Here is a 24,708-nt window from a genome sequence, read left to right as displayed (position 1 = left end):
CAGAGTCCCAAGAAGAAACAAAAGTAGAGCATTCCAGTTTTATTCAAAATAATTTACAAACAGCCAGACATCACCTGTACACATACCCTTGTGTATGTTTTGAACAACAACACATATAAAGAACAGCAAAAACAAAACAAAACAAAAAACAAAAAAAATAGGGTCCTCTGCAATATTAGAACTCTTCCAGACTTCTTCTTAAAGCTTCCTCCATTTCTGTGGAATAATAGACAAGAGTGTCTGTCACATGAATTGAGTAGTAAGAAACCAGTGTGATTAATGAATGGGCCTATACACATTGCATGATGTAATATACTGTAGCTTTAGCATCTGATATCTATTTCTTTCCACAAACTTGGGTGATTGTGCATGTGCCTTCCAGAAGCTATGATACTGATACCACATTTGTTTATAACAGTTTAGACAACCAGTACAAAAATATTCATCCCTCAAAAGTTCATTTTGCCCTTCTGTTTTTATCATATAATCATTTGATGTATAATCATTTGATGATATTGAAGTTTTCCAGGTTGATGTTTCATGTCTCCAGGTTCATGTTTAAATCTGATTTCTCACCATGATTATAACATTCCTGTACACAAATAATGTTTGGGATATTGGGTCTGCGAAGATCAAAGTCCATACATTTTACCGATTTAACACACACACACACACACACACACAAACACTTAAATTGTGCCTCAATATACCTTAACACCACACCAACCTATAAAGATGCTGTGAATGTAGCCTACAGTGATCTATTTAAACATACCTACATTGAGGTCACACTGATGCATGAACATCTGTCAGAAAAAGATTCCATAATCAGCCATTGCTAGTACTACCACAAATAATCTTTTACACAGCTCTTCATAATGCTGCAGAATGCTCCAAGGTAGTGTCAAGGAAAATGGGTTTTGTGCTTGATATTGACGTCTTTCATATCACTCCGCAAATAGTCCGGTCACTTCTTGCAATGGAACATTTAAAAGTGAAAGCAGACGGTTGATCAGCTGTGTTCTAAAGAATGTTTGATTCAAGTTCAGTGTGTGCTGCAAACTATTTGTTTCTGCAAAAGCCATGATAAAACGGTAAAAAAATAAAGAGTCATATCTTGTGGAGTTTATTTTTCTGTTTTGACAAGTAGCCGTGTAATAAGCGGGATAATGTATAGAACGCCGGTCATTATCAGAAAAAACAGTCCCTTCAGGACGTAACCTGTTCGCCCTGTCGGGACTTATTTTCAGATAATACCCAACATTCTATACATTATCCCTTACATATTTGGGGGTGGGTGGGTACTCACCATTATCAAAGGGTGTGGGCTTCTTCGCTTCCTCCTCACTTAGGGCCAGGGCGCGTTTCAACTCCTCATCAGACTCATCTGTACAAAAAAGGGACGGGGACTTGGAAACGTCTCTCATAAGAAATGGTATAGGACAGGAAAAATACAACGTCAGGTAGCTACACACCTTCATCAGATTTCTTGTCTTCTTTTTCCGAAGACACCAGTGACATGACCTGCTTCACGTCTTCATATTCTTCCACTGGAACAATAGTTAGAAATACATTAGCTATGTGTTGACTGTTCATACATTTGTATGTGTAAAATGAGTCCCTATTGGGCTGCATTTAAGGTAAGGTAAAAAAGTTCATTCACAGAAGATAATCAACCCTTCAACTGAACACAAACAGCACTTCGTCCCTATTTCTCAAACTACATATTAGTTTATTGTTAAGCATAGCTTTTTTTCTATTTGCTTTGGTGAACATCAAAGTCCTTACTGTGGATGTCGTTTGTTGGAGAACATTTGCCATGCTTTTCCGGGCAGATCTCCTCAGCATGCAGAATCTTGGTGCTGGTCGAGGTCGAGGTCGAGGTCGAGGCCTCGGCCGTTTGGCTGCAACTGCGGGAGCTCACACAGGGCTCTAGGGGGCAGTGCTGGGCGTGGTAGTGACTGTGGAAGGCCGGTACGTCTTCATGTTTCTCCGAACACGCCCCGCACACTACCGTGAAGGCCTTGGCTTGCTTCGGTGCGCCATGCTTCGTGTGCACATGAGTCTTGATTTGCCCGTAGGACAGCACCTGCTCATCGCACAGGCTGCAGGCGTAACTGCACTTGCGGTTGTTGGCCATCTGCTTCATGCACCGCGTGTACGTGGCCTTGGCCTTGTCCTTGGGCAAATCCACGCTCATGCAGGGACAGAGCCGCTCAGGGTCCACATCCATTGCGGTGGCAGTGTCGACCGGCTGATCCAAGACCTGTTGATGTGCGGTGGAAGTGCTGGGCTGGGGTGCGTCCATGCAGTAGTAGTCTTTCCCGTGGAGGCTGGCGTAGTGCTGGAGGAAGTCCTGCTCGGTGTCGTAGAGCATGCTCTCGCAGAGGCCGCAGAAGAAGCGCGTGACGAGCTCCAGGCCCTGGTGCTCAGCGTGACAGTGGCGCCGCAGCGTGGCCTCCTTGAAGAACTTCTGGGGGCAGTGGGCGCAGGCGAACCTCTGGAAGCTGTGCGCCGTCAGGTCGCCGCAGTGCTCGGCCACCGCCGCCTCCGAGCCGAACAGGTCCTCGCACATCCGGCAGAGCCACGCCTGCTTCTCAGGAGACGCCCGGTCCAGTTCAGGTCCAGCCCCTGGTCTCCTGCCGCTGGTGGACGCACTACCCGGCTGTTCTAGATCGCGCGCTTTGGCCGCTGCTTTGGCTGCTGCTGCCACTGCCACCTCCTCCTCCTTCTCCTGGTAGAACGTGTGACCCTGGTGTGCGGTGCCCACGTGAGCCATGATGTCCTCCATTCGCGGCATGTCCACCTGGCACTTGCGGCAGTGTAGCAGGAAGTTGGTCAGGTGGGCGCCGCCGTGGAAACGGCTCATGTGTAGCCGGGCGATGGACGACTCACCCATCAGCTTGTCGCAAACGCCACACTTATGGAAGATCTGGTTGGACGCCAGCAAGTGCTGGCTCGCCAGAGCCTCGTCCGCGAACCGCAGGCTACACTCGCAGTACCACACCTTGGCCATGCCACGGCCGGACTTGCCGCCATCGTGGGAGGTAGCCGGCCTCTTTCTCTTGGCGGGGGAGCCAAACCGGCTGCCCTGTGCCTGGGGAGAGCCCGTTTCGCCCCTGACTCGCTTGGACGGCCCCGGCGATGGCGCTGCAGCCGGTGCTCTGTGGGAGAGCTGGCTCTCCTGGTAGTCGCTGTAATGCAGGATGGCTTTCTCCATGCTGCCGGTGGGCTCCACCGCGTGCTGAGTCTGCTGCCTGTGCTCATCGATCTCATCTTGGCTGTGGAAGATCTTAGAGCAGGCGGTGCAACGGCCTCGTATGATGAGCTGCCGCATCACCTCAGCTACGGTCTGATCAGCCACAGCTAAAGCTGTCGCATTTCTACAGTGTACACTAAAAAAGACAGAGAAACACAGTGCATGGAGAGACAACAGAGACAGTCCGAGCACAACCACAAAACATCAGTTAACACCTTCAGAGCAAACTTTGAGCACCGGTGATCATTTGGCCACAGGTGGTCATTTCAATTTTGTAACCGAAAAATTGTTGCTGTAACACACTGCTTGTTTCAGTCACATATGGAAAAGTGCTGTTGACAGCTTTATTCAATATGTATGGACATTGTATGCACAAATAGATAGGTAGGTGTGTGTGTGTGTGTGTGTGTGTGTGTGTGTGTGTGTGTGTGTGTGTGTGTGTGTGTGTGTGTCTGTGTGTCACTTACTTGAAGTGTGCCCGGGCCTCCATGTGTGAGGTTAGCCGTTTGTGGCACCCTGAGCATCGGATACTGAAGCCCACCTCCTTGCACAAGGCTATCAGGCGGTTTTTGGCATATCGGGGTACAGGTATCGGTGTGGCTACATCTTTTGAAGCTGCACTCCAGGGAAAAGTACCAAAAACAGCAAGGTCACAAACATATATTTGCCTAATATACAAATCATCTTATGCTATTTTGAGAAAATCCACGATACGTACGGGTTAAAATGTCGATTTTCACGTTTTCGCATAATTCGACAGTATACAGTCTACACTTTCATATTGTGAACAAATTTCACAGATAAACATACGTTTTGACTGTTAAACCCTGACTTTATTTAGGTGAAGATTCAACACATTAGCAGTCATTCCCTTTGTCCACACCGCTATAAGGTTTTACGGTAGAGCTAAAATGTACTCATTACTCAATGTGTCAGCTCTCTATCTTTCTTGGCAGATGTAACCGAATATGAATGTGAAAGACTTGCCTTTCAAGACACGAACGGTCAAAAGCACGAACTTATAGAAATATCCTGGCGTCATTTTACGGACCAGGAGTTGTTTTCCATTGACGTAGCGTATTTTAAAAGTAGGCCTATACACAATCATAGACATATGACCATCCTAGGTATAGGGGGGCAGAAAAAGACACTCACTCGGTTGATGACACTGGAGGACATAGTCAGTCATTCGCTTCAAAGTCCCGCTACCGTAAGGCTAATAATAGCTGTGTCCTCACACTATCGCATGTGACAATTTACTTAAAAAGGTGATTTTCTCCTCTTCTGGCGTATCGTGACAGGAGAACCATGGCAACTTTGGATGTGGTTATCTTAGCGATACTTTTTGCAATACCCTCGCAAGCTTAGTTAATGGCCGTTCATATGGGCACAATAACTTGATTTTGTAATTTTACCAAAGCGACTGGTTTCGCCTTGCAGGGTCACATTTGAATCTCTGCCTGTGGCATATTGTCTTTGTCTTCCACTTCAACAAAAGCAGTCCTACAGTAGTTTACTCTAACAAAAACTATTGGCTAAAATCATTATGAAGCATGGGGCCTCTTAAGACAGTAAACCATGTGTGCTCACCAAAGCCTTTAATGCACTCGGAGAAGTGATCTTTCTCTGCCATATGCCGAAGGCACTCATCCCTGATGTTGAAGAGGAGGCAGCAAGTAGGACAAGCAAAGCATGCTATTTGCTGACAGGTCTGAGAGCTTCTATGACTCCCGGGATTGGAAGAGGATATCTGAAGGGATCAGAACCAATACACAAACAAACACACAGACATTACTAAATAATTCAAAACTTGATAAATAACTTATTAAAGAGTTTCTGTAAGGACTGCCAACATCTTCACCACACCACAAAATCATATTATCTTATTGCAATATACAAATGTAATGAAATGTTTTACTTTCAACACCATTTAACACTACAGACTGGATGCATTTCATTAATAGACATTTTCTCCTATATATATATATATATTACACATATTTGATTTTATATATAAAATCAAATACGTCTTGATTAACTCATTGAATGCCAAGCTGTTTTCGGGAGCTTTGTCCTAGAGTGCCAGCAATCTAGAACATTGTTGATGATTTTTGTACAGCCACAGCATATTCTGTATTATAGCTATGAACACATACAATGGCTCGATTAAAAGGTGAGACTTTAAGCTCTCGGTGGGTGCAAACCATGTATTTTTACTCGCCTCTGTTCCTGTTTTTCTAGAAATGGAGATATAACGTCTTTCATGAAATATGAAGTGTTGCCTGTTACTTACTTGTGTAAACTTTCCGGGAAGTGATCAGCGAGACCTGGCGAGACTGCCACCTAGTGATAGACCCACGAAAATGGCCTGGTTTTGACCTGACGTGCATGCGTCACTGATTCGACCCAAAGCGGCAACTGAGTTATGATAAAACGTCCAGATAAAATGTCCAGATTGTGCGTTTTTATGAGTTTTCGAAGGTCATATATTTCATTCATCACAGAGTTCCCAAAATCACATATAAGGTGTGTTAAGTATAAGTTTTGTAATTTAAAAAAAAAAACGTAAACGTAATATTACGCTTTTGGCACTCAACGCATGGGAAGGAAAAACGTAATATTACGTTTTTGGCACTCAATGAGTTAAAGTGAAACCTACAAAGCAGATGTAGATGGGCACATACCTTAGACTGCTGATGTGTCCTCCACGAATCTTTGGTGTCAAAATGCCAACCACAGGCAGTGCAAGCATACTGAACTGAGGGGGACCCCTTAAGAAAGATGCTCGGGTCACAAGGAGAGTGGTCAAACCTTGAAAGAAACATAAAAAATAACACTCAACAAAAATCCCAACTCGTCTTAAAGTGTCTTAAAGAAGAACTCCTGCCATTTTTCACATATATCTCGAGTACTGTCAAGACGAAACAAAAGAAAACAATTGGTTCTACCTAGCTCGAGTTGCTGCAGCCCATAGCTTAAGCCCCCATTTTCATGCACCCAGAGTGTAGCACTGTAGCTGCCTGGCTACATAACAGTAATCTTAACAGCTCTGACCTTATGAGGTGTCCCTCGAGGAGAGCTTTGTTCTCGTACACACGGCCGCAGTTGACCACTGGGCAGGTCTGAGGACTGGCCTTGAACATAGAAGCAGAGGCCGCAGACTGCCTTCGCCATCCCATACCACTGGTAATCACTCCAGGCTTCACTCCTGTACCAAACATCAGGGGGATATTCACGCATTCATTTTCATTTCACTATTTAGAAACTCTCTGCTTCAGCATATTTGCATTTCTACTCTGTTGAATACCAATTGTATTTAAAGGTGCTATACGCATTTCTAAGATAAAACCTTTTGTCACACACAGCTAACATCACCTCACCGTCCGCTAGCTGCCTGTGCCTAGAATAAGCTCTAAAAAAAATGCGGTCTCCGTGGACAGCCTAGGCTCCAAAAACGGCCACAAAACAACTTGGGCCAACCTTGCCCATAAAAACATAAACTGTTGCAGCAAAGCACAGACGAGATGCGCATTTGGGAGAGTTTCAATTGCACGGGAGGGAGGGAGAGGAAGTAGCGAGCTAGCTCTCTGTTTTGTTTGAACATCAACAGAAGTGACGTTACCCTGCATCGCTTATAGCACGTTTAAAGCTTACAAAATCTCAAGTGAAGCCCAGCTATCTTAACCCGTCAGCAGAATGTTTTTCCCCAAGAATCCTGTTGTATCTCAACTGCTGTACAGTATCTTGACATGCTCTCAAGGGTCCATGACTGTTTGAGTTTACACCATTCCTCTCTCAGATAGATTTGCAATATGGTGTCAACATATACATTTACTGAGTTACCACTCATTCACACTGGCATGACAATGTTAGTGGATTGAGTAAATTGAAATCAATTTACCCTATCCCCCTATACTCCTTAGCAGTTCAACAAGCTGTAAACACATTAATTATGTTTAAAGATGCTGTTTGCCAACACTATCAAATGGCAAGATTAATTGTGGTTTTATTTTGAAGGAAAATTTAAATGTTTTTAATAGATGGATGTCTTTTCCATCATCAGTAACATCATCAGGGGAAAAAAACTAGATGCTTTGCTTAAAGTATTACAAAATATAAATATGCAGTCTGCCATTTTGGTGAAAAGTCAATATTTGAGCTCAACGGCAAATCAGAGACAGACTGCTGGAGAACCATACAAAAAGTGTTCCCTATTGGCTGGTACCTTTAGGCAGGAAAATATTCTACAACAGTACAAGCAGCACATATTACCTGGCATTTTCAACCACATATCAACACAGCGCTTGGCATTGTGAGTCTCCCCGTTACTATGACTAACAGCCAGTTCTTGTCTACCATGAGCCTGCTGTGAGATCACCTTTCTCTGTTAAAAAAAGAAACACACAATAATCAATAAACAAGATTGAGATGACGTTGTTTCAAATATGTGATGCAATCTGGGAAAACCCTTCACATGGTGCAATTTTACCAACTTATGATTATTATATACCATCCTAGCAACATCCAAGATTTTGGGAGGATGGTATCCAGGATTTTACTAGGGGATAGTGTCCAGAATGTTGCTAGGATGGTACCAGAATCTTAAATTGGTGAAATTTCACCAAAGAGGGTTGAAACGGAGCAAAAATCCAGGATTTTTGAGTGCACCGTGTGAATGGTTTTCCTAGATCGCATCACATATGTATGTATAACTCATAAGCTACTCTTGAGCACACACTAGGAAAATAATTACCTTGAAGGCCTTGCATTTGTCAGCTCTCTCTTGTTTTTCTGCAGCGACTTGCAGGGCAAGCCTGTCCAAAGTTGAAGTGACCTGAGCTTTGTGCTTGTCAATATCATCCTCCATCTTTGAATTGAAAACAGAATGGAGGAAACAATGACCAGGGGTAGAACAGTACTGGATTCTGTCATTATCCAAGGACCATACCAGTACTCACAGGTCAAATTCAAATACTCACAGGATTTTCGTCATTGTCTGCATCCTCACTGGATAAGTCAATGAATTCCAGTACAGGTCTGAGAGGACCCTCCTACATTTTAAACAGGTAGTGTGTCGTTGGTAGTTTGTTTTGGTTGTTTTAGGTCAAGTGACACAGATTTGAATTGTGACCTTCATCAGCAGAAAAGTCTACTTTATGTTGATTAAAATAGAAAATCACTTACGGATACAAACTCCACATCATCGTCATCCACATCAACCACATCCGAAGACATGTGTTTCAACCTGTCACGTGGAAGAAAACACACAGATAACTATTGACTCAATGCACAACTGAGCTTATCAACTTGACGTGTTGTGGTGGTCACCACCACAAAGGTTTGTTGACGTTACAAAAACATCACTGAAACGACATAAGAGAAGAAGGAATTCAGGAGGGCGAAGGAACTAAACGTCTGTACACTGCCGCTTTTTATTACTCTTTACAGACATGACGTGTTAATGTGCTATGAAAGAAAACTGGAAGAATAATATACTAATCACACAAACAATTGACGTTATATTTAAACTACTGAAGCAATCTGCTAACGTTAGCTTCCTGTTAGCTATTTATCCCATGGGGCTAAGTAGGCTAGCAACTATTTTGTCTGTTTTCGTCTGTGGTGTCTATTTTTTTTATATGTAACAGTGCAATCAACAAACGACGGATACAGTGAACAAAAAAAACATACTTGCAAACGGCAACATGCACTTCCAGCTACGTTGGTAAAATCAGAGACTTTTGGTCCCTTCCTCTCCTCTCCTCTTCTACTTCTTCTGTCGAGACTGTTTCGGTTTTCGACAAAATATTTGGAGCATTACTGCCACCCTTCGAAAGAACATGTTCCTACAAGACCAATGTGGGGAACGACCGTAGGGAACGAAGAGATCTCCGTACCGCGTACCCCCGTAGGAATACTGTTTGCTGAATACTGAGATTGCTCAGGTCTCTGTGACTATGTTCACTTTTTGACAGTCTGGCTGTATTTTTAGCTCAACCGCAGAGGAGGGGTCCTTCAAGGTCACTCTCCTCCCTACAGTTGTAACAGGCTTCGAATTTTATTCACTCTCTTTGATCCTTGAAGCTGTTTATTTTATTAAATTGTGCGCTTGAGACTGAATTTATCTCATTCACAGTAAGCATATATTTAGAGTTTCCCCAAATGTTTTGGGTAGTTATTCACCAAAGTGTAAAGGCTTTGAGTTTATTTGACATTCAGCTCAAACTCATCACTCAGCATGCCTTTTCCTTTGGCTTATGTTTTTTGGGTTATTATTCCACTGTTCAGTTCAGTGGCCTTGTGTCAGGCAGTTGCAGCGTCTTATTGGAGGAGACATTCACAAGAAATGCACTCCTTATTAAATACATTATTAAAGCTGCAGTTGGCAAGTCTGATAGATTGAGGGGACTTAGCCAAAATTGTATACATGGATTTCTATGCAACGTCGCGAAAACATGTGTGCGCAACTAAGAGGCAGAAAGCACCATAGAACAGCATAGACCAGTGCTCTCCATGCAAATAATAAAATGAGTTTTTGTGCTGAAAACTGCACCAATTCGAAATCACGATGGTTAGAGAATGTTCAATATGTTCAATATCCCTAACGGAATGCATGTCTTCGCCAAAAATGACAAAATACAATGTTATATTAATAATGCAACCTCTGATAGTCTGAAATTAGATGTTATGTTGAGACAACAGGGGTATACAAAAAATTGCGATTGTAGCTTACAGCAGCCGACTATTGGGTTAAATTTATAACGTTGTGGACGGCCACCAAGCGTCTTCTGCCCCACGGTTGCGTGCGCATCTAGTTTTGTTGGTAAACGGAAACCCGTGTATATGTTTACAACTCTCATGCCCCTACCCCACTACCACCGAGCACCCTCTCATGGAGTTCGTGCTTGTCAGTGCGCACCAGACTGCACCAGACTGTGACTGACAGTCAGATCTCACACAGCCCTGCTCTGATTGGACCAGAAGAACCGGGAGCTGTGGATTTTTGCAAAACAAATAACAGGCTCTAGGTGGAGGTAGAGGTGCGGGGTTTTTTTTCTAAAACCGGCTGATTTATGTTGTTCTGTCGGAGCTTAGTGTTGATTTCAGTGAATATGATCAAAAAAATCTTGCCAACTGCAGCTTTAAAACAGGGTTTTGTTGGGTTTTTTTTTTACATAAGTAGGAGGTAGGGCTCACCTTCTGGGTATGGGCAGGTTGCATTAGCAGACTTCACAACTATATTATAAATGCAATCAGGAACACGACAAAAATCAAACTAAATTGGACTTTCTTTGTTCAATCTCACTGATTGTCGAGATTTATTAAGATACAAAATCATTAACTGTTACAAGCAAGCAAGCTAATTGTGCTCAATTGCGTTCTAATCTGTTTGGTTATACTGGTCAGAAAGGCCTCCAAGGGGTAGGACTAAGACACAGAGGCTCTTGAGTGGGAAAAGTACTGCCTTGGGAGGATGCCCCACACACCTGACAAACAACAACACACATACACACACACACACAGCAGTGACGTTGAAGACATATAAATGCTTTGGGGTGTCCGTATTCTCTTTTCAACAGTTCATGCAGCTGCCAAGATTTGTCTGGCTTCTTCTGGGAACCTTTCATGTATTAGTAGTCAGGAGGATGCCATTCATCAGCTTGCATATGTCCTCCATAGACAGCAGGTCTGGCGTGACGAGGGTTAGGGTAAATCACCTGTGGAACAGCAAGGCCTCTGGACAGCGGGGGCCAGGCTGAGAAGTCGTTTGGATGGGGATAATGGTTATGGTAACTCTGAGCGTGGTGGTTGTTTGCAATGGAGACTGTGTCCACGGGTCCTGCATTTCTCCCTTGTTGTCTCTCCCCATGCCGTACCCATCTCTGGATCTGTTTCCTTTAGTTTCCATGTCTTGGTGTCTTAACAGGGACCATGGATCGTCACAGAAGTAGACAGTAAGTATAGGCTGCTTCATGATATAAATTTCATTTGAAATGTATTGATGACTGTGTTGGCCTCAACAAGGAAAGGTTTGGGTGTGATTTATAAATCAGAAGTTGTATAGGCTGTATAGGCTAGACCTGTAGGCACATTGTCATGGGTTAATGTTGCAATCTATTTAAAAAGTAGGCTAACAATACCAATATCCCCACCTAATATCTTTGTGTATGCCTCATGGATCCCTCTGTACATATAGCCCACACAAATCCCAAATGGACTTACACACACACATGCAGACACACATATGCCCATACACAAACAGACACATGTACGCACGCACATACACACATACAGGCACACACACACACACACACACACACACATATATACTATCCCAGTGTGTGCAAACAGACTTTTCCCAAACAGGCGCATAGGTCCACACTGAGCCCATAATGGAGTGAAGTTTGACCAGTCTCCTTCCTATTATGACTTGTAAGACCATTTATCATAATGAAGGCAGCATCCATTAGTGGCACCCATCTTTTGCAAAGTCATTCATTGGCCGGAAATGGCAAGTAAGCACTCGTTCACTAATGCTGTGCTTATAGGCCTGACATTATTCTCTCACTGATGAAAAGAAAACTGTTCCAGTGGAGTGCTTATTTCAGTTTGCAGACTTAGAGATAAGAAGGCCTCATCTCTCTCTCCCTCACACATGCAAGAAAACACACACACAGAGCCTACTCACACATGCATTCTCTCTCTCTCTATGTCTTTCTCACTCTCACTCCGGAACTTCTTATAATCTGTATACCTGGTGCTGGCTATATATACAGACAATCAGTTTGTCATGATTTAAGATAGAGATTTTAGTGTTAGTGTTCTTTTTATATCACTAGTAGCATGTGCGTGTATTAGCCACACATGTCAGCCATGGCAAACTTGGATGACAAAATGATGAACTGAATAGGCCTTTGTAAAAAAAAGGAACTGTGACCTAATTTGTTCAGCATCAATGAATGAAAGAGCAGTTGTTGAAATTTGAAATCTTGCCATCCTCACCACAAGCGTAACTAAATACGTGTTTTACCACATTATAATACCTTTGATGCCATGTATTATACTACTTTATGCAATCATCACTCCCTGAATTACTTGCAGGCTTTAAAAGAAAACTGCAAAGCAGGGGTGTCACTAGACCCAAAACTCTACTGGGGCATGGTCCAATCTAATGATAATAATAATAATCTGCCAAAGACCTATAAAAACCTTAATTATTTACTGGGGCACAGCAGTTCAGTACTAGGAAATGTGCCCCAGAAAAAAGGGTCTAGTTACACCCATGCCACAAAGAAATGTACTCTTACCAATTTAAAATATACACCACAGATTCCATATCCACTGAACTTACACAGCTGAGAGAGCTGACAAAACTGACCCTGAATTTATTTGTCAACAACAGTGACAAAGTGAACACCAAGAGGAGGCGCTTAATTGTTTTTACTGGGGTAGGCTAATCATGTTACACTAATTCATAAGGGAAACAGGGAAACATTGTGATATCAAACCCTCAAACTCCACACGAAACCAAAGCAACCTATGTTGGAACATTTTTATTGATGGTAACATAATCATGTTATAACAACATAACTGGTAATCACACTCATTGGTCTGTTTTTGCACAAATAATGACACAGAGAAGTCAACAGTAAATCATAGCATGATACTACAATGGACACGCCAATTATCTACAGGTTCAGACACATCCTTAATAGAGCATGTAATGACAGTTTTTCACAAGTTGAGGAAATTATTGAAAAAAGTATCTTTGGCAAATCCCATCTGGAACATTTTTTAAAAGAACATCAACACATAAGAAAAATAAAGAATTTCCCTTCAATATAAACCTGTCATATGCTGTAGATGATTTGTTTTTTTTGCACCTTCTCCAGATGAATGCTGTGTCAATTCTTCTCTCATCCACACACAAAATATTGTAAAGGAAGTGATGGAAAAGACACTTCCTTTCATTCCTGGGCTGGAAACTAGATCTTCGTAGTCCTAAACAGTTTTATTATTTAAACTGGAGGATATAATAGAAGCTGCACAGGCACTTGAAAGACATTAACTTGGACACTGAACCGTGAATACAGTCATGCAATAATACAAGATGGCCGACAGGACCTTGAGGTAACAAATGACATACCAAGGTGCTGTTTGAAGCATGGCACAGTACAAGAGTTTCCAGCCATCTGGCTGTACACTGTAACATCCATCTTCATTTTGAATTGCTCGTGCAACAGAAATAAAAGGGAGCCACCTTTAGCATCAGGGAATATATGTACACATCATTTTCTTCCAATATATATATATATATATTTATAAATATACATATCTGTTCAGTTGTTTGAGTCTTTTCCATATGCTGTTTTTGCTTTTTAACTGTCAAGCTTGTCCACAATTTTTGCAGACGTAGGCAAAGCCATCCAGTTTGCATAAACACTATCATTCGCATATCTTGAAAAGACAGGGTTAGTGCCATCAAGTCTGTTGAGCTGTACCGGGCTCCCCTCTGGCCAGTTGGGGTATGACATGCCTAAAAACGAGAACATATCATTTGTCCGCACGGAGGGTGACTGGCATGTAGAGTACAGACAGTAAGGCTCTCAACAAAATCTCTGATTAAAGTGGACTTAATGGTGTGTAGGACAATGTCTTGTCAATTGGACTATAGAGGTGAATAACCTGATGTGATTGCAATCTCTACATGTGGACAAAAGAGATATCATTTTAAAAACTATACGGGTAAGCACTATGTAATGTAGATCTGCCATGATTTCCTTGTTTTGAACATGCAAGCTCAATAAAGCTCACTCCTCTAAATGAGGCTTGTAGTGGAAGACTAATCACAAGAATTGTGTCTGATATTATTGCTAAATACATTTAAGGGCTTACGACTGATTGTTTCTAGATTTTTTCTTAATTTGTTTTTTGTTTATGTTCATATTCAGAAGAATTCAGTTGAAAAGCCTTACTGTTCCTCTGTTCAGCAATGCAGAAACCATATATACATTTAATCACTATGTACAAAAAGGTACAGAAATCATAGGACAGTTTGTAATCCAAACCAAATAAATAACTGACTTACATAGGACCTGTTTCGAATGTATTCCTTTTTATATTGCAGATAAGTATTCTAAAATTAAAATAAAACATTGCATATGGTGGTGATGTCATAAAGGTACTACTGCTGGCATGAAATATACAAAATAAATATTAAGTAATAATAATTAAAAGCCACAGTCCATTTAACCAGTGCAAATAATAAAAATGGTACAGTTTCCAAAATGTTTGTCACTGTTACTTTATTAAGCTTCACGTACATCAGAAGCAGGTCCATGTTAAAATTAGACAGCCGATTCTCCCCTTCACATATCAAAGACAATCAAAAAGTTTGTCACTAAAGACTGAAGATCACTGGTTAGCATGCCACCACTATCACCACGGTTACCACCCACTCCCTACACAGAGCCAAGCACAAATTGCCAGAAAAAAGACAACTCATGTTTTTTTCTGTCACTAGAATCGAGTAAATGCATGGGAAATTCTACCATAGAGCTTGTTTTCAATCCAAGTGGAAGGGAGGTTTCGAGGGAGAGGGGCGTTATTACAGTCCACTAGTGGTGTATCCTCCTCGGAGAGTGCGTCGTCGTACAGGAGCGCGTCAGCCGGCGTGGATGCCGCCAGGTCTAGGTAATCCTGATGGGGAGAGAGAGGAACTTGGTTATCAGTGAGGCTCATTGATTGACCAGTTGTAATGGGAGTATTTTGCTCTCCCTTAATTATACTGTGTTGTGTTTTGTTGTTGACAAATAATAATTAGGCTATAGCCTAATAATAACTCGACGTAAAGCTCTCTTGATGCACAGTCCAAGGCTGAGGTTGACTAAAAGTTAAAGTTGACTGGTAATGAGCAGACACTTTTATCCAAAGCCACACAGACTTGCAATGGCAAGTTCGGGAATTGAATCCAGGTTAATCAAATTGTCAGGCAGTGACGTTACCACTGCTCCATGCATGCCTGCTAACTATGGTGGACTGTAGTTGTAGAGTTGAGGGTCTAGGGATTTTGACGATAAAATGTCAGGCTGCTTGGTCCAGATCATCCTGATAGGGAGATGACAGTTCATCATCAGTGATGCTAAAGCTGTATTCAGACATGACGTGACTGTCCTTAGGAAAGCAAAATTAGAAATGAGATGAGATTTCACCTGTTTCTTCTAAGGGACCCTTAGGAATAAAAGGCAAAATAGAAATAGTTTGGGAGGAAAATCATAATATTTTGAGATCTTAAGTTGAACTTAAATTAGACATGGGCTGAGGCAAGAGGAGGGCTATCTCTTAGCTGCAAAATCTCACAAAGAGCTTTAATTGCCACGAGACAAATAAAAAGACACTTCGAGACAAGACATTTTCCTTTGGGGAGAGAGCAACTCAGGTGCCGTTTACACGATGCCGGTTTTTGTGAAACCGGTGAGGTTTTGTTAATGGTTACGCCTTGCGTGTACACGACGCCGGCAGTTTAGAAGACTGAAACCGATAGCTTTTAAAACCGGCTTCTGAGGTGGGAACTTTTGACCGCCGGCTAACTTTCGCCGTGTAGACGACGCCTGTAGGTGCGAAGCCGGCAACTTTATGACGACATAGTCCCACCTCTCAACTCAGCCACGGCACTCGATCTGACATGCTGCTTGTCAAAACAAACCAAACCATTTATTTATCATATTAAAATGTTTTTCTTTCCCCTGTCATGATTTATGTGCACAATGTACGCCTATCAGCCTTTAGTGGCTAAGTTAGAAGCACACGTTAGCTTAACTCAGTTAAACATTAGCTTACCGCATGTTAGTGTTTTCTCCAGTGGTGCTCAGACCTAATGCAATGCGTAGGCTAAGCATTTGAAATTTCACATACCAGTCACATACCTTGAAAATTAACTTTATTAGTTTAACAGTTGAATTGAAAACCGAATTGTCTGTAGTCTCCTTATTTCATGCGACTGCTTAACCAGAGCCCTTATTAGACATTCTCTGGCTTAACAAACTGTTTCAACAATGTTTTCTTCTACGCGATTCACGCGAAATTATCGTGAAGCTTCTGCACAGCGGCGCCATCGACTGGTCTGGCATGCACTACAGCACATTTAGCCGGTTACAACTCTGTGTGTACACGCAAAGTTTTTTCTTGCCGGTGTCGTTAAAGGTGTGAAAGCGGTAAGAGAAAATTCACCGGCGGTTTCGTGTAAACGGCCCCTCAGTTAGGCGGGGATCACATTAGCCAGCAGCAAGCAGCAGGTTTCCTATTGTTCTCTAGGGTTCGGCAGCGGAACGGTGGCAACGCTGGCATAACGCTAGTGTTGAACAAGCTGAGCGTTGAACTTGGTTCAACTTTCAAAGCGCAACGCGAGCGTATTCAATTGACAAACCGTTTGTGTTGCTTAGGAACGAGATAAAACTTATAATGGTCTGAGCGTTGCATTACGTTTGCCGGTTCAGCAGTGGAACGGTGGCAACACTGGCATAGCCTAACGCTAGCATTGAACAAGCTAAGCGTTGAACTTGGTTCAACTTTCAAAGCGCAACGCGAGCGTATTCAATTGACAAACCGTTTGTGTTGCTTAAGAACGAGATATAACTTATTATGGTCTGAGCGTTGCATTACGTTTGCCGGTTTGGCAGTGGAACGGTGGCAACACTGGCATAACGCGAGCATTGAACAAGCTGAGCGTTGAACTTGGTTCAACTTTCAAAGCGCAACACGAGCGTATTCAATTGACAAACCGTTTGTGTTGCTTAGGAACGAGATAAGACTTATTATGGTCTGAGCGTTGCATTACATTTGCCGCTGCCGCTTGCCGCTGGCTGATGTGATCCTCGCCTACAGTTCACCACCCATTAAGCAGAGGCTGACTGCGATGGTGTAGAGGTGACTGAACCAATGGTGTAGTATAGGGGTTTTGGAGTTAAACTCTCCAGGAGCCAAATATGACAAAATGTGTGTATAATGATGTTGGTTACAGTTCACCAGTGATGTTTAAGCCTCATTCAGACATGAAGAGACTAGCGATGAGAGACTGTGAAATATTAATATAATTCAGCTATTATAGATGAAATAACCACTGGTGGTGTGAAATGCGACAATTATTTCATTATTTCACCTGTCGCTTGTTGCCTAAAATGTGTTGAGGTGATGAGCGTGAGGTGATGAGCGTATCTTCAGCAGTGTGTATGTATGGGGTGCCGATTGTAAAAATTTGATTACAATTTTTTAGCTGATGAATTTTCAACATTTAGCTCATTTAAATTCGGTTACAATTTTTTAGCTGATAAAACATTTAGCGCATTCTCCTCACATTTGAGACAGAAATTCATGTAAAACAACATGTTATGTATTTGTCAACAGTATGTTTAAATGTAAAACATGTTAAATATTCTATATATATGTAATATCTAAATCTAAATGTTACATTTCTATCTAAATGTTAAATGTTATATCTAAATGTGTCGGCAAGTGTAAAGCTAAATTTAGAAAATATTCAAATCCCCAAGGAAACCACGCCCACTGCAGAGGCTTCAAATCGCACGGCACCAATCGCACGGTTAGATATGACATTTATATATAATAGTATTTAACATGTATTTTTTACATTTGAACATATTGTTGACAATTACATATAACGTGTTGTTTTACATTAATTTCTGTCTCAAATGTGAGGAAAATGCTTACATTCGGCACCCCATATGTATGCAGCTTCAGGCTGACGATAGTGGTTGTAGAGGTGAATTAACTATGTGAGTCTAGGGATTTTGGAGTTAAAATCTCAAGGAGGAGAACAAGTTCAAAAGAAAATGTGTGCATAATGTTCCTCAAAACTGATTTGGAGTGGCTAATTCATTTTTGTGAATGTTGTGTGTGGAGAGGTGGGGTGGAGAGAACAGAGTGAGTGAGTGAGCTTTGATCTTACTCGGCTCTTCACCATCATCTTCTCCAACTCCTTGCTGATCTCTGAGAATGTTGGTCGTTTGTCTGATTCCTGTTTCCAGCATCGGAGCATCAGATTGTACCTTTTGGAGAAAAACAATTACTTCAGTCGCATACCACAATACAGGATGTTTGCATGACTTGATGTTTGTTCATGACTATAAGGAAAAGAGTGCATGGATAACTGGGAGGCTACATCGGGCACGTAACTAAAGTGTTCTGTTCGCGTAGCGTCTGCTGCAACAATTAGCTTCTACTAATGGAGCTGGCTACACCAGACGTAATAGCGGCACATACAGTACGTTCGAAAAAAAATAGACCAGTCTTCCAATAACTATTTTTATTTAATGCGACGGAGCACTTCAGTTGTGCCCCCGGTGTAGCCTCCCTGTTAGACAACAAGTGAATAATGAATAATATATATGTAAGACTATTTAAAAAGTCATTCATAATGTGTACAAGTGATACACTGCATGCACAAGTAAATGAGTTTAGAATAGTGAACATACATTTCTTCAGAGCAGTTTTCTGGTTTCTCCATGCGGTAGCCTGTCTTCAGAAGGTTAAAGAGACGCTCGGGTGCAATGCCTGGATAAGGATTTCCTCCCAGAGTCATAATCTCCCACAGGAGCACACCAAACGACCAGCTGTTGGGAAAGTAATAATATAATATCATGTTAACGGCTGATCACCTGTACTGTTGAGATATGTTGCAATAATCACGGTAAGCAAAGGTTTATATTTTTTTCATTTTGAGTCCCTGGTAACCTATTAACCTTAAATGAACCATAGCTAAATATAAATAAGGCATATGGATATAATTACGTATATGTATTTGTTGTTAAATGTTTTGACAGCAACAGTTTGTACTCACACATCACTTTGGGTTGTGTAAATATGATCAAACAGTGACTCTATGGCCATCCATTTGACGGGAATGCGACCCTGAGAAAAAGAAGAAATAAAACAAAATAATTAAATGTAACTGATTATTCTCTTCAGTCTTTATACTGATGAATGAAAAGATGAATTAATGTTACCTTGCTTCTCTTAACATAGGAGTCTTCCTCATACACGTCTCGTGACAGACCAAAGTCTGAAATCTTCATCTTCCGCCCCTCTGCCACCAAAACATTTCTTGCGGCAAGGTCCCTGTGCACCAGCTGCAAAGCAAATGTCGACAAAGAAAATACAATTTGTCAGAGAGCCCTCTTTACATTCTAAGTGCAGCCTCAAGTGGAACACAGTTGGCATTGAATAAAACATAATTAATCTCAGTAAAACAAGACATCCACTCCTACCCTCACTATAACAAAGTTATTACTCAAACGACTCCCTATACGTACCTTCATTTCTGCCAGGTACTGCATGCCTCTCGAAATCTGCCAGGCAAAGGAGATCAGGTCGCCCATGGTAAGTGCCCTCTCGTCTGGGTTTTCCAAGTAACTGGAGTTACGATTGGCATCGTTGCCCATGTAGCTGGGGCCCACCTTACGGCTCTCTCGCAAGAAGTTACGCAGGGACCCATACTTGGCATACTCCACAATCAAATACAGAGGACCTGAAGGCATGGCAGGAACAGAAGCCCAGCATACAGATTTGAGCAACAAAAGCGTGGTCTGAAACTTTTGATCAAGGTCTGGGGCTAAGAAAAGAAAAAAGAGGTTGATGAAGTCTTACCATCTTGGCTGCAAGCACCGTACATCTTTATGACATGTGGATGGTTGACCTGCTTCAACAGGGTGAACTCAGACAAAAGGTCACGCAGTTCACTGTGAGAGGCATTTTCTGAGGAAAACAGAGAAATGACACGTTATAAAGCAAGATCGAATTGTATTAATACCAAAGGAAATTACTATATTGTTCCAGAGATCACTTATTACAATCTAACCTATTTTGTGTTGATAATTTGCTCTTACCTTTCAACATTTTAACAGCAACAGTCGTGTATCCAGCTTTCCCCTTCAGTCGGAAGGCTGTTGCTTTCACCACCTTCCCAAACTCTCCTTCCCCGAGAGTCTTACCCAGCACCAAATTCTTACGAGGGAACTCCCATTTTGGATCCTCCTGATGGCAGACCATAAAAACAAAGGAAGTGTTTATTAAGAAAATTACTGTATAAAAACACCATATGGTTCGCTTACCAGTACTTTTCAAGCTAGTAGGTGCAAGATCATAACACATTAAGGTTAGTAACTGAACTGGCATCCCTTACCGGTATTTTGAACGTGTCGATGGCCACCTGGTTCTCCATTGAGTCCAGAGAGCCTCGCCGCACGTTATTGGCCGAGTAGCTGATGGGGTAGGACTGGGCGGGCCGGCGGAAGGTCATCTCGGCGGAGGCAATGGGCGGTTTGGGCGTGCTCTTGTGGTAGCGATGGATGAAGTAGGAGGAGAGGAGGATGGAGAGGACGAAGGAGAGGAGCACGGCCGTGGCGATGATGGTCTTGCAGACGTCATCACACATGGCCTCTGCAGAGAAGCAGAGTCGAGAGATCCATTATAAATTGTGACACATCCAAAAAACTTTGATCCCATTCTGTCTGACTGACGATGCACAAGAGTACATTCAAAAATATTTCACAGACAAAATGATTCATGGTGGCAAGGTATCACTACATACTGGTAATATTCAATATTTATATAATATATAAGTAAAAATATATAATTAAAATATGAGCATATTACCCTCTATAGGATCCTTTTCGCAGAAGCACCGCTCGGAATAGCAGTAGCAGGTTCCATAGCCAGCTTTGATTCCAAACATCAGCCCTTTCTCATGGCCACCAACAATTTCTCCTGCACAACAGATAAAGGAGGAAAATTAGCAAAGCAGTATATCCTAAAATGGAGCCATAGTTCCAATGATGAAATATATAATGCATCTGAATAATGGCACAAACATAATAAGCCCATAATACATCATTTAACATAATAAGATATGTTTATTCTGTGTGTAGCTGCAGTGCACTGTATTTATTTCTAACATTTCTAACTACCCCTCATCAGCTAAGTCTGCTGTGATGCTCACTTGTGCAGTCCTGAGGGCATATGATTATGTCTTTACTCTCCACTGCATCACAGAACCCATCTGGACACGTCCGCAGATCGGGAGAACAGGTGGAGTAATTCTGGGATATGCCTGTGGTGGCGCAAGGAATTTAAGTCACAAAATATCTCTGAAAAACATTTCTCAAACATTGTCAAAATAAATAAAAATCGGCTGCCACTGTAAGTAGAAAATGACACAGTAAACCTCCTGTAGATTATTAGTTTCTTTAAAAATGGAGGCAGGTCCTCCACTCTATGCAGATCAGATCATGTAAGAAGAAGGTGGCAGTGTGGGAGAGGGTTTGAGTGAAAGTCAAAAAGTCGGGGTTGTGAACCTTTCTCTGTGCTTTGTCTCCACTGGCATCTCCCAGTCGGCGTTCCCAATCCCCGGAATGCCTCACATTCCCCTTGTTTCTTCTTTTCCGCACATGACAGAATACGCTGCTCCGAAGAGTCCAGCTTATCTGCTAAACATCAAAAGTCCAATGGTTGAATGGGCTGTCAATTTATTCAGTTTGGTGTGGTAATATTATTTGGTAAGTCATGGCATTCTCAAGCAGTCAAGAGTCCTCTTTTTAGTAGATTACTAAAGACAGTGTTTGTGACATTGTTAACCACTGGAATATTACTGAAAAGTGTGTGTCTTTCATTTATTGTAAAAGGTCAATATTTAAATACAGAGGCAGAGAGAGGGAGAGACTATGTGCGTGTGTTTTCTTGCATGTGTGAGGGAGAAAATGGTAAAGACTCACATTCTTCTTCAAAGATGACAATCAGCTGGGTCCTGGCCTGTAGTTGCAGTTGCTGCTCTTGGGCAACCACAACATACTGAAGCTCCTGGCATTCTGGCCGGCGAAACACCTCAGTGTCGTTCACAAACAGCACCCCCGAAACTTCCCTCAGACTGCGGACAATGCCCACTGCTGCGTAGCATGGCTGCAGGTCCACAGACGCATTCCTGTCCACAATCTCCAGCTGGTATTCCACATCAATGCCCTGAAATTTCTGGCAGTTGTCCACACACACCTTACCGATCTGAAATATAACATAATGCATGTTGAAGTATACAGTATATGTACTTCTTTTTTTGTTTGGACTAACATGTTTACTGCATACTGTACAAAAACAATGATGTGCTTGAACACATTTAAGATCGCTAAATACTGCTTGATCGCTGCTTGATGTATCTGCCATCATGTTGCAGTGATTTTCTGAAAGGTCTTGATAATGGAGGGCTGAGTGCACATTAATTTTTATAACTTTTGTTGTTGTTTGTATAAGTTGGAGTGTCATGTTTTTGGTTTGTTTGTTTGAAGTGTGGTTGTTTGTTTATTTGTTTTCTTCAGTGGATTTCAGAATGGATCCATGTTTTACTTGTTGTAAAAGTGAAAATTAATACATATATTATTTTAAAGAAAGGTTAATCATACTGAAAAAAAGATTGCCAAATACTGCACTACCAACAATGGCAACCGTCAGTAAAGTTACTGAAGATTTGTCACACACCTTTGAGTAAACAGTGGATTTTCTTGAGATGTTGAACACATAGCTGATGTTGGTGAAGCGAATGGGCACAGGCAGGATGGACACGTTGAAGTGTAGTATTACGCTCCCATTCCCACCAGTAAATGTCCTGTCCGTCAACAGATAATCCAACTGGAAGGATCTATTCTCCGTGACAGACAGGTCCCTGGCAAGGGTCAGCTCTGAAGAAACAGTGAAATAGACAGAATTAACCAGTCAGTCTCTATCATCTCTCAATCCCTGAAGAAATAAGGACAGAATTTTCTTAAACATGCACAACTTGACTATTACATTGAAAGATTTCAATGATACTAAGGATTTTTTGACAATCAAAGATCAATAGGTTCAAATATCTAATATATCAAATATCTAATCAAACATCTCACTCTCCAGCCAATAGAAAAATAGTTCCATATCAGCAGCAGACTTTTTAAATCTGACTTACTGTACTCATGGACGGTGCCCCGCACATTGCCAAACATGGCCTTTTCCTCTCTGAGGGAATGGGCCACAGAGAACGTGTTTTTGATCCAGGTGTCGTTTGTGAGCATGGTGCCTGTAAGTTTGTTCTGAATATGATCTTTGGGGTAGACGGGCGTGGTGTCTCTGTCGTAAACAGTCAAGTTGCCAAAAACGGCTCCCTACAAAAACAAAAGGTTAGCATGTCATGTTAATGACTAACACTGCACAGTGAAAGGCAGAAGCAATGGGCCATGTGTTTTCATACAACTATTAAGAAATATGCACACTTGTAATTCTGCTCGTCATTGTATGATGTGACACCCATGAGCCGTTTCTCATAAATGGTGTTGTCAACATTTCCAATTATCACAGCCAAGATATTGGCTAGTATCAATTTACGTGAAGCATCAAGCTACTTGATATCTTTGGAGGAGACACTGAATATCCCATTAACCGAAACACTTGCTAATTATAGACAAGAGATTAGTCCATATATTAATGAGGGTGCTATAGAACTGCTGATTCAAGCAGGTTTTAGCCACAGAGGAAATTATGTTCAGACATTTTTAAAATAGCACAATGCAGTCTTTGCCTGCAAGTGACATTGAGCCTGAGATAATAATAAAAAAATAAATCTTTATACTGTTCCAGGGCTTCTTTTTTGAAATCACAAAAAAACTTTCTGTCCAATTACGTCAGGTCAAGGTAATGCTTGACTAGTATGCATACAGTACATTTCCCATTCAAGGCTAATAAAAGTGTTATTGAAGGAGCTGAGAAACAAACAAAAGAGTGCACTCACTTTCATTCGATTGAACTCCACCACCACGTCCCCGGTGTCCGTGCCGTTTATGTACGGTGCGTTGTCGTTCTCATCGTAGACGTTCACGTGCATTGGGAGGAAGAGTTTGTGTATGGTCTCGTTGGTCTCCACCATGCACACCACCTGCATGCGGTACACCTCCCGCTCCTCCCTGTCCACCGGCCGGGTCACCAGCAGCTCAGAGGTGGTGTCGTCCACCTCAAACGGAATAGGGTCGTCTGTAGAGGGGAGCACCATAATACAACAAAATGCAAAAGGATTCATTAGTCATGGATAGAAACATTCATTTGTTCATTCATTCATCCATTCAACCTTTATTTATTCTCAGAAGTTCATTGAGGGTATATACACGGACCGTATAGTCCTCATTTTCAGTGATGATGACTTTGACAAGTTTACTATCACTATAAAACAACAACAAAAGAGAAAGTAGACAATAGATGTAGTGAAATGTACAAATAAGCCAAAACAAAATAAGCAATAAAAAGAAAAAACATTTTAGAGGGGGAAGGGGAATAGAACAGTAATGGTGCCATCCCAAATCACATACGGGTCCAGTGCCCACAAGGTGCCCACAAGGTGGCCAGGATCAAGCCTGGCCTGATTT

General features: G+C 41.9%; 2 protein-coding genes across 5 annotated transcripts in view; both read right to left on the bottom strand.

Annotated features, from left to right (window-relative positions):
• Nucleotides 1-24: 24 nt before the first annotated feature.
• Nucleotides 25-9,158, bottom strand: znf451 (zinc finger protein 451). Of its 2 annotated transcripts, XM_042065923.1 has the most exons (14): nt 8,951-9,158; nt 8,444-8,504; nt 8,239-8,310; nt 8,013-8,126; nt 7,532-7,643; nt 6,314-6,467; nt 5,944-6,070; nt 4,850-5,009; nt 3,727-3,874; nt 1,789-3,395; nt 1,476-1,550; nt 1,310-1,387; nt 776-806; nt 25-216 (listed from the first exon to the last, which is right to left on the bottom strand). In XM_042065923.1, exons 2-13 carry the CDS (start codon nt 8,492-8,494, stop codon nt 787-789), a joined length of 2,718 nt encoding a protein of 905 aa, XP_041921857.1. In that variant the 5' UTR covers nt 8,495-8,504; nt 8,951-9,158; the 3' UTR covers nt 25-216; nt 776-786. The 2 variants fall into 2 exon arrangements, with proteins under 2 accessions (XP_041921857.1, XP_041921856.1); XM_042065922.1 differs by lacking the exon at nt 776-806 and having other exon boundaries at nt 8,951-9,157.
• A 3,639-nt stretch (nt 9,159-12,797) lies between these two features.
• ret (ret proto-oncogene receptor tyrosine kinase) overlaps nt 12,798-24,708 on the bottom strand; it is a 28,786-nt gene continuing 16,875 nt past the window's right edge. Inside the window, exons 4-20 of one of the 3 annotated variants that reach the window (XM_042065774.1) lie at nt 24,081-24,319; nt 23,262-23,457; nt 22,799-22,998; nt 22,045-22,327; nt 21,628-21,759; nt 21,273-21,383; nt 20,930-21,040; nt 20,457-20,713; nt 20,161-20,308; nt 19,922-20,029; nt 19,588-19,802; nt 19,282-19,404; nt 19,116-19,186; nt 18,751-18,888; nt 18,225-18,324; nt 14,812-14,959; nt 12,798-13,796 (exon numbers count right to left, since the gene is read on the bottom strand). In XM_042065774.1, coding sequence (XP_041921708.1) covers nt 13,639-13,796; nt 14,812-14,959; nt 18,225-18,324; nt 18,751-18,888; nt 19,116-19,186; nt 19,282-19,404; nt 19,588-19,802; nt 19,922-20,029; nt 20,161-20,308; nt 20,457-20,713; nt 20,930-21,040; nt 21,273-21,383; nt 21,628-21,759; nt 22,045-22,327; nt 22,799-22,998; nt 23,262-23,457; nt 24,081-24,319 — 2,738 coding nt within the window. In that variant the 3' untranslated portion in view covers nt 12,798-13,638. Of the gene's footprint in view, nt 14,960-18,224; nt 18,325-18,750; nt 18,889-19,115; nt 19,187-19,281; nt 19,405-19,587; nt 19,803-19,921; nt 20,030-20,160; nt 20,309-20,456; nt 20,714-20,929; nt 21,041-21,272; nt 21,384-21,627; nt 21,760-22,044; nt 22,328-22,798; nt 22,999-23,261; nt 23,458-24,080; nt 24,320-24,708 lie in introns of all 3 variants that reach the window. The other 2 variants (XM_042065775.1, XM_042065776.1) reach the window with 2 other exon arrangements.

This window comes from Alosa sapidissima, chromosome 16 (genome assembly GCF_018492685.1).
Source record: "Alosa sapidissima isolate fAloSap1 chromosome 16, fAloSap1.pri, whole genome shotgun sequence".
Taxonomy (NCBI): Eukaryota; Metazoa; Chordata; class Actinopteri; order Clupeiformes; family Clupeidae; genus Alosa; species Alosa sapidissima.
The sequence above is the reverse complement of the archived record's forward strand: the minus strand, read 5'-3'. Positions and strand labels throughout refer to the sequence as shown.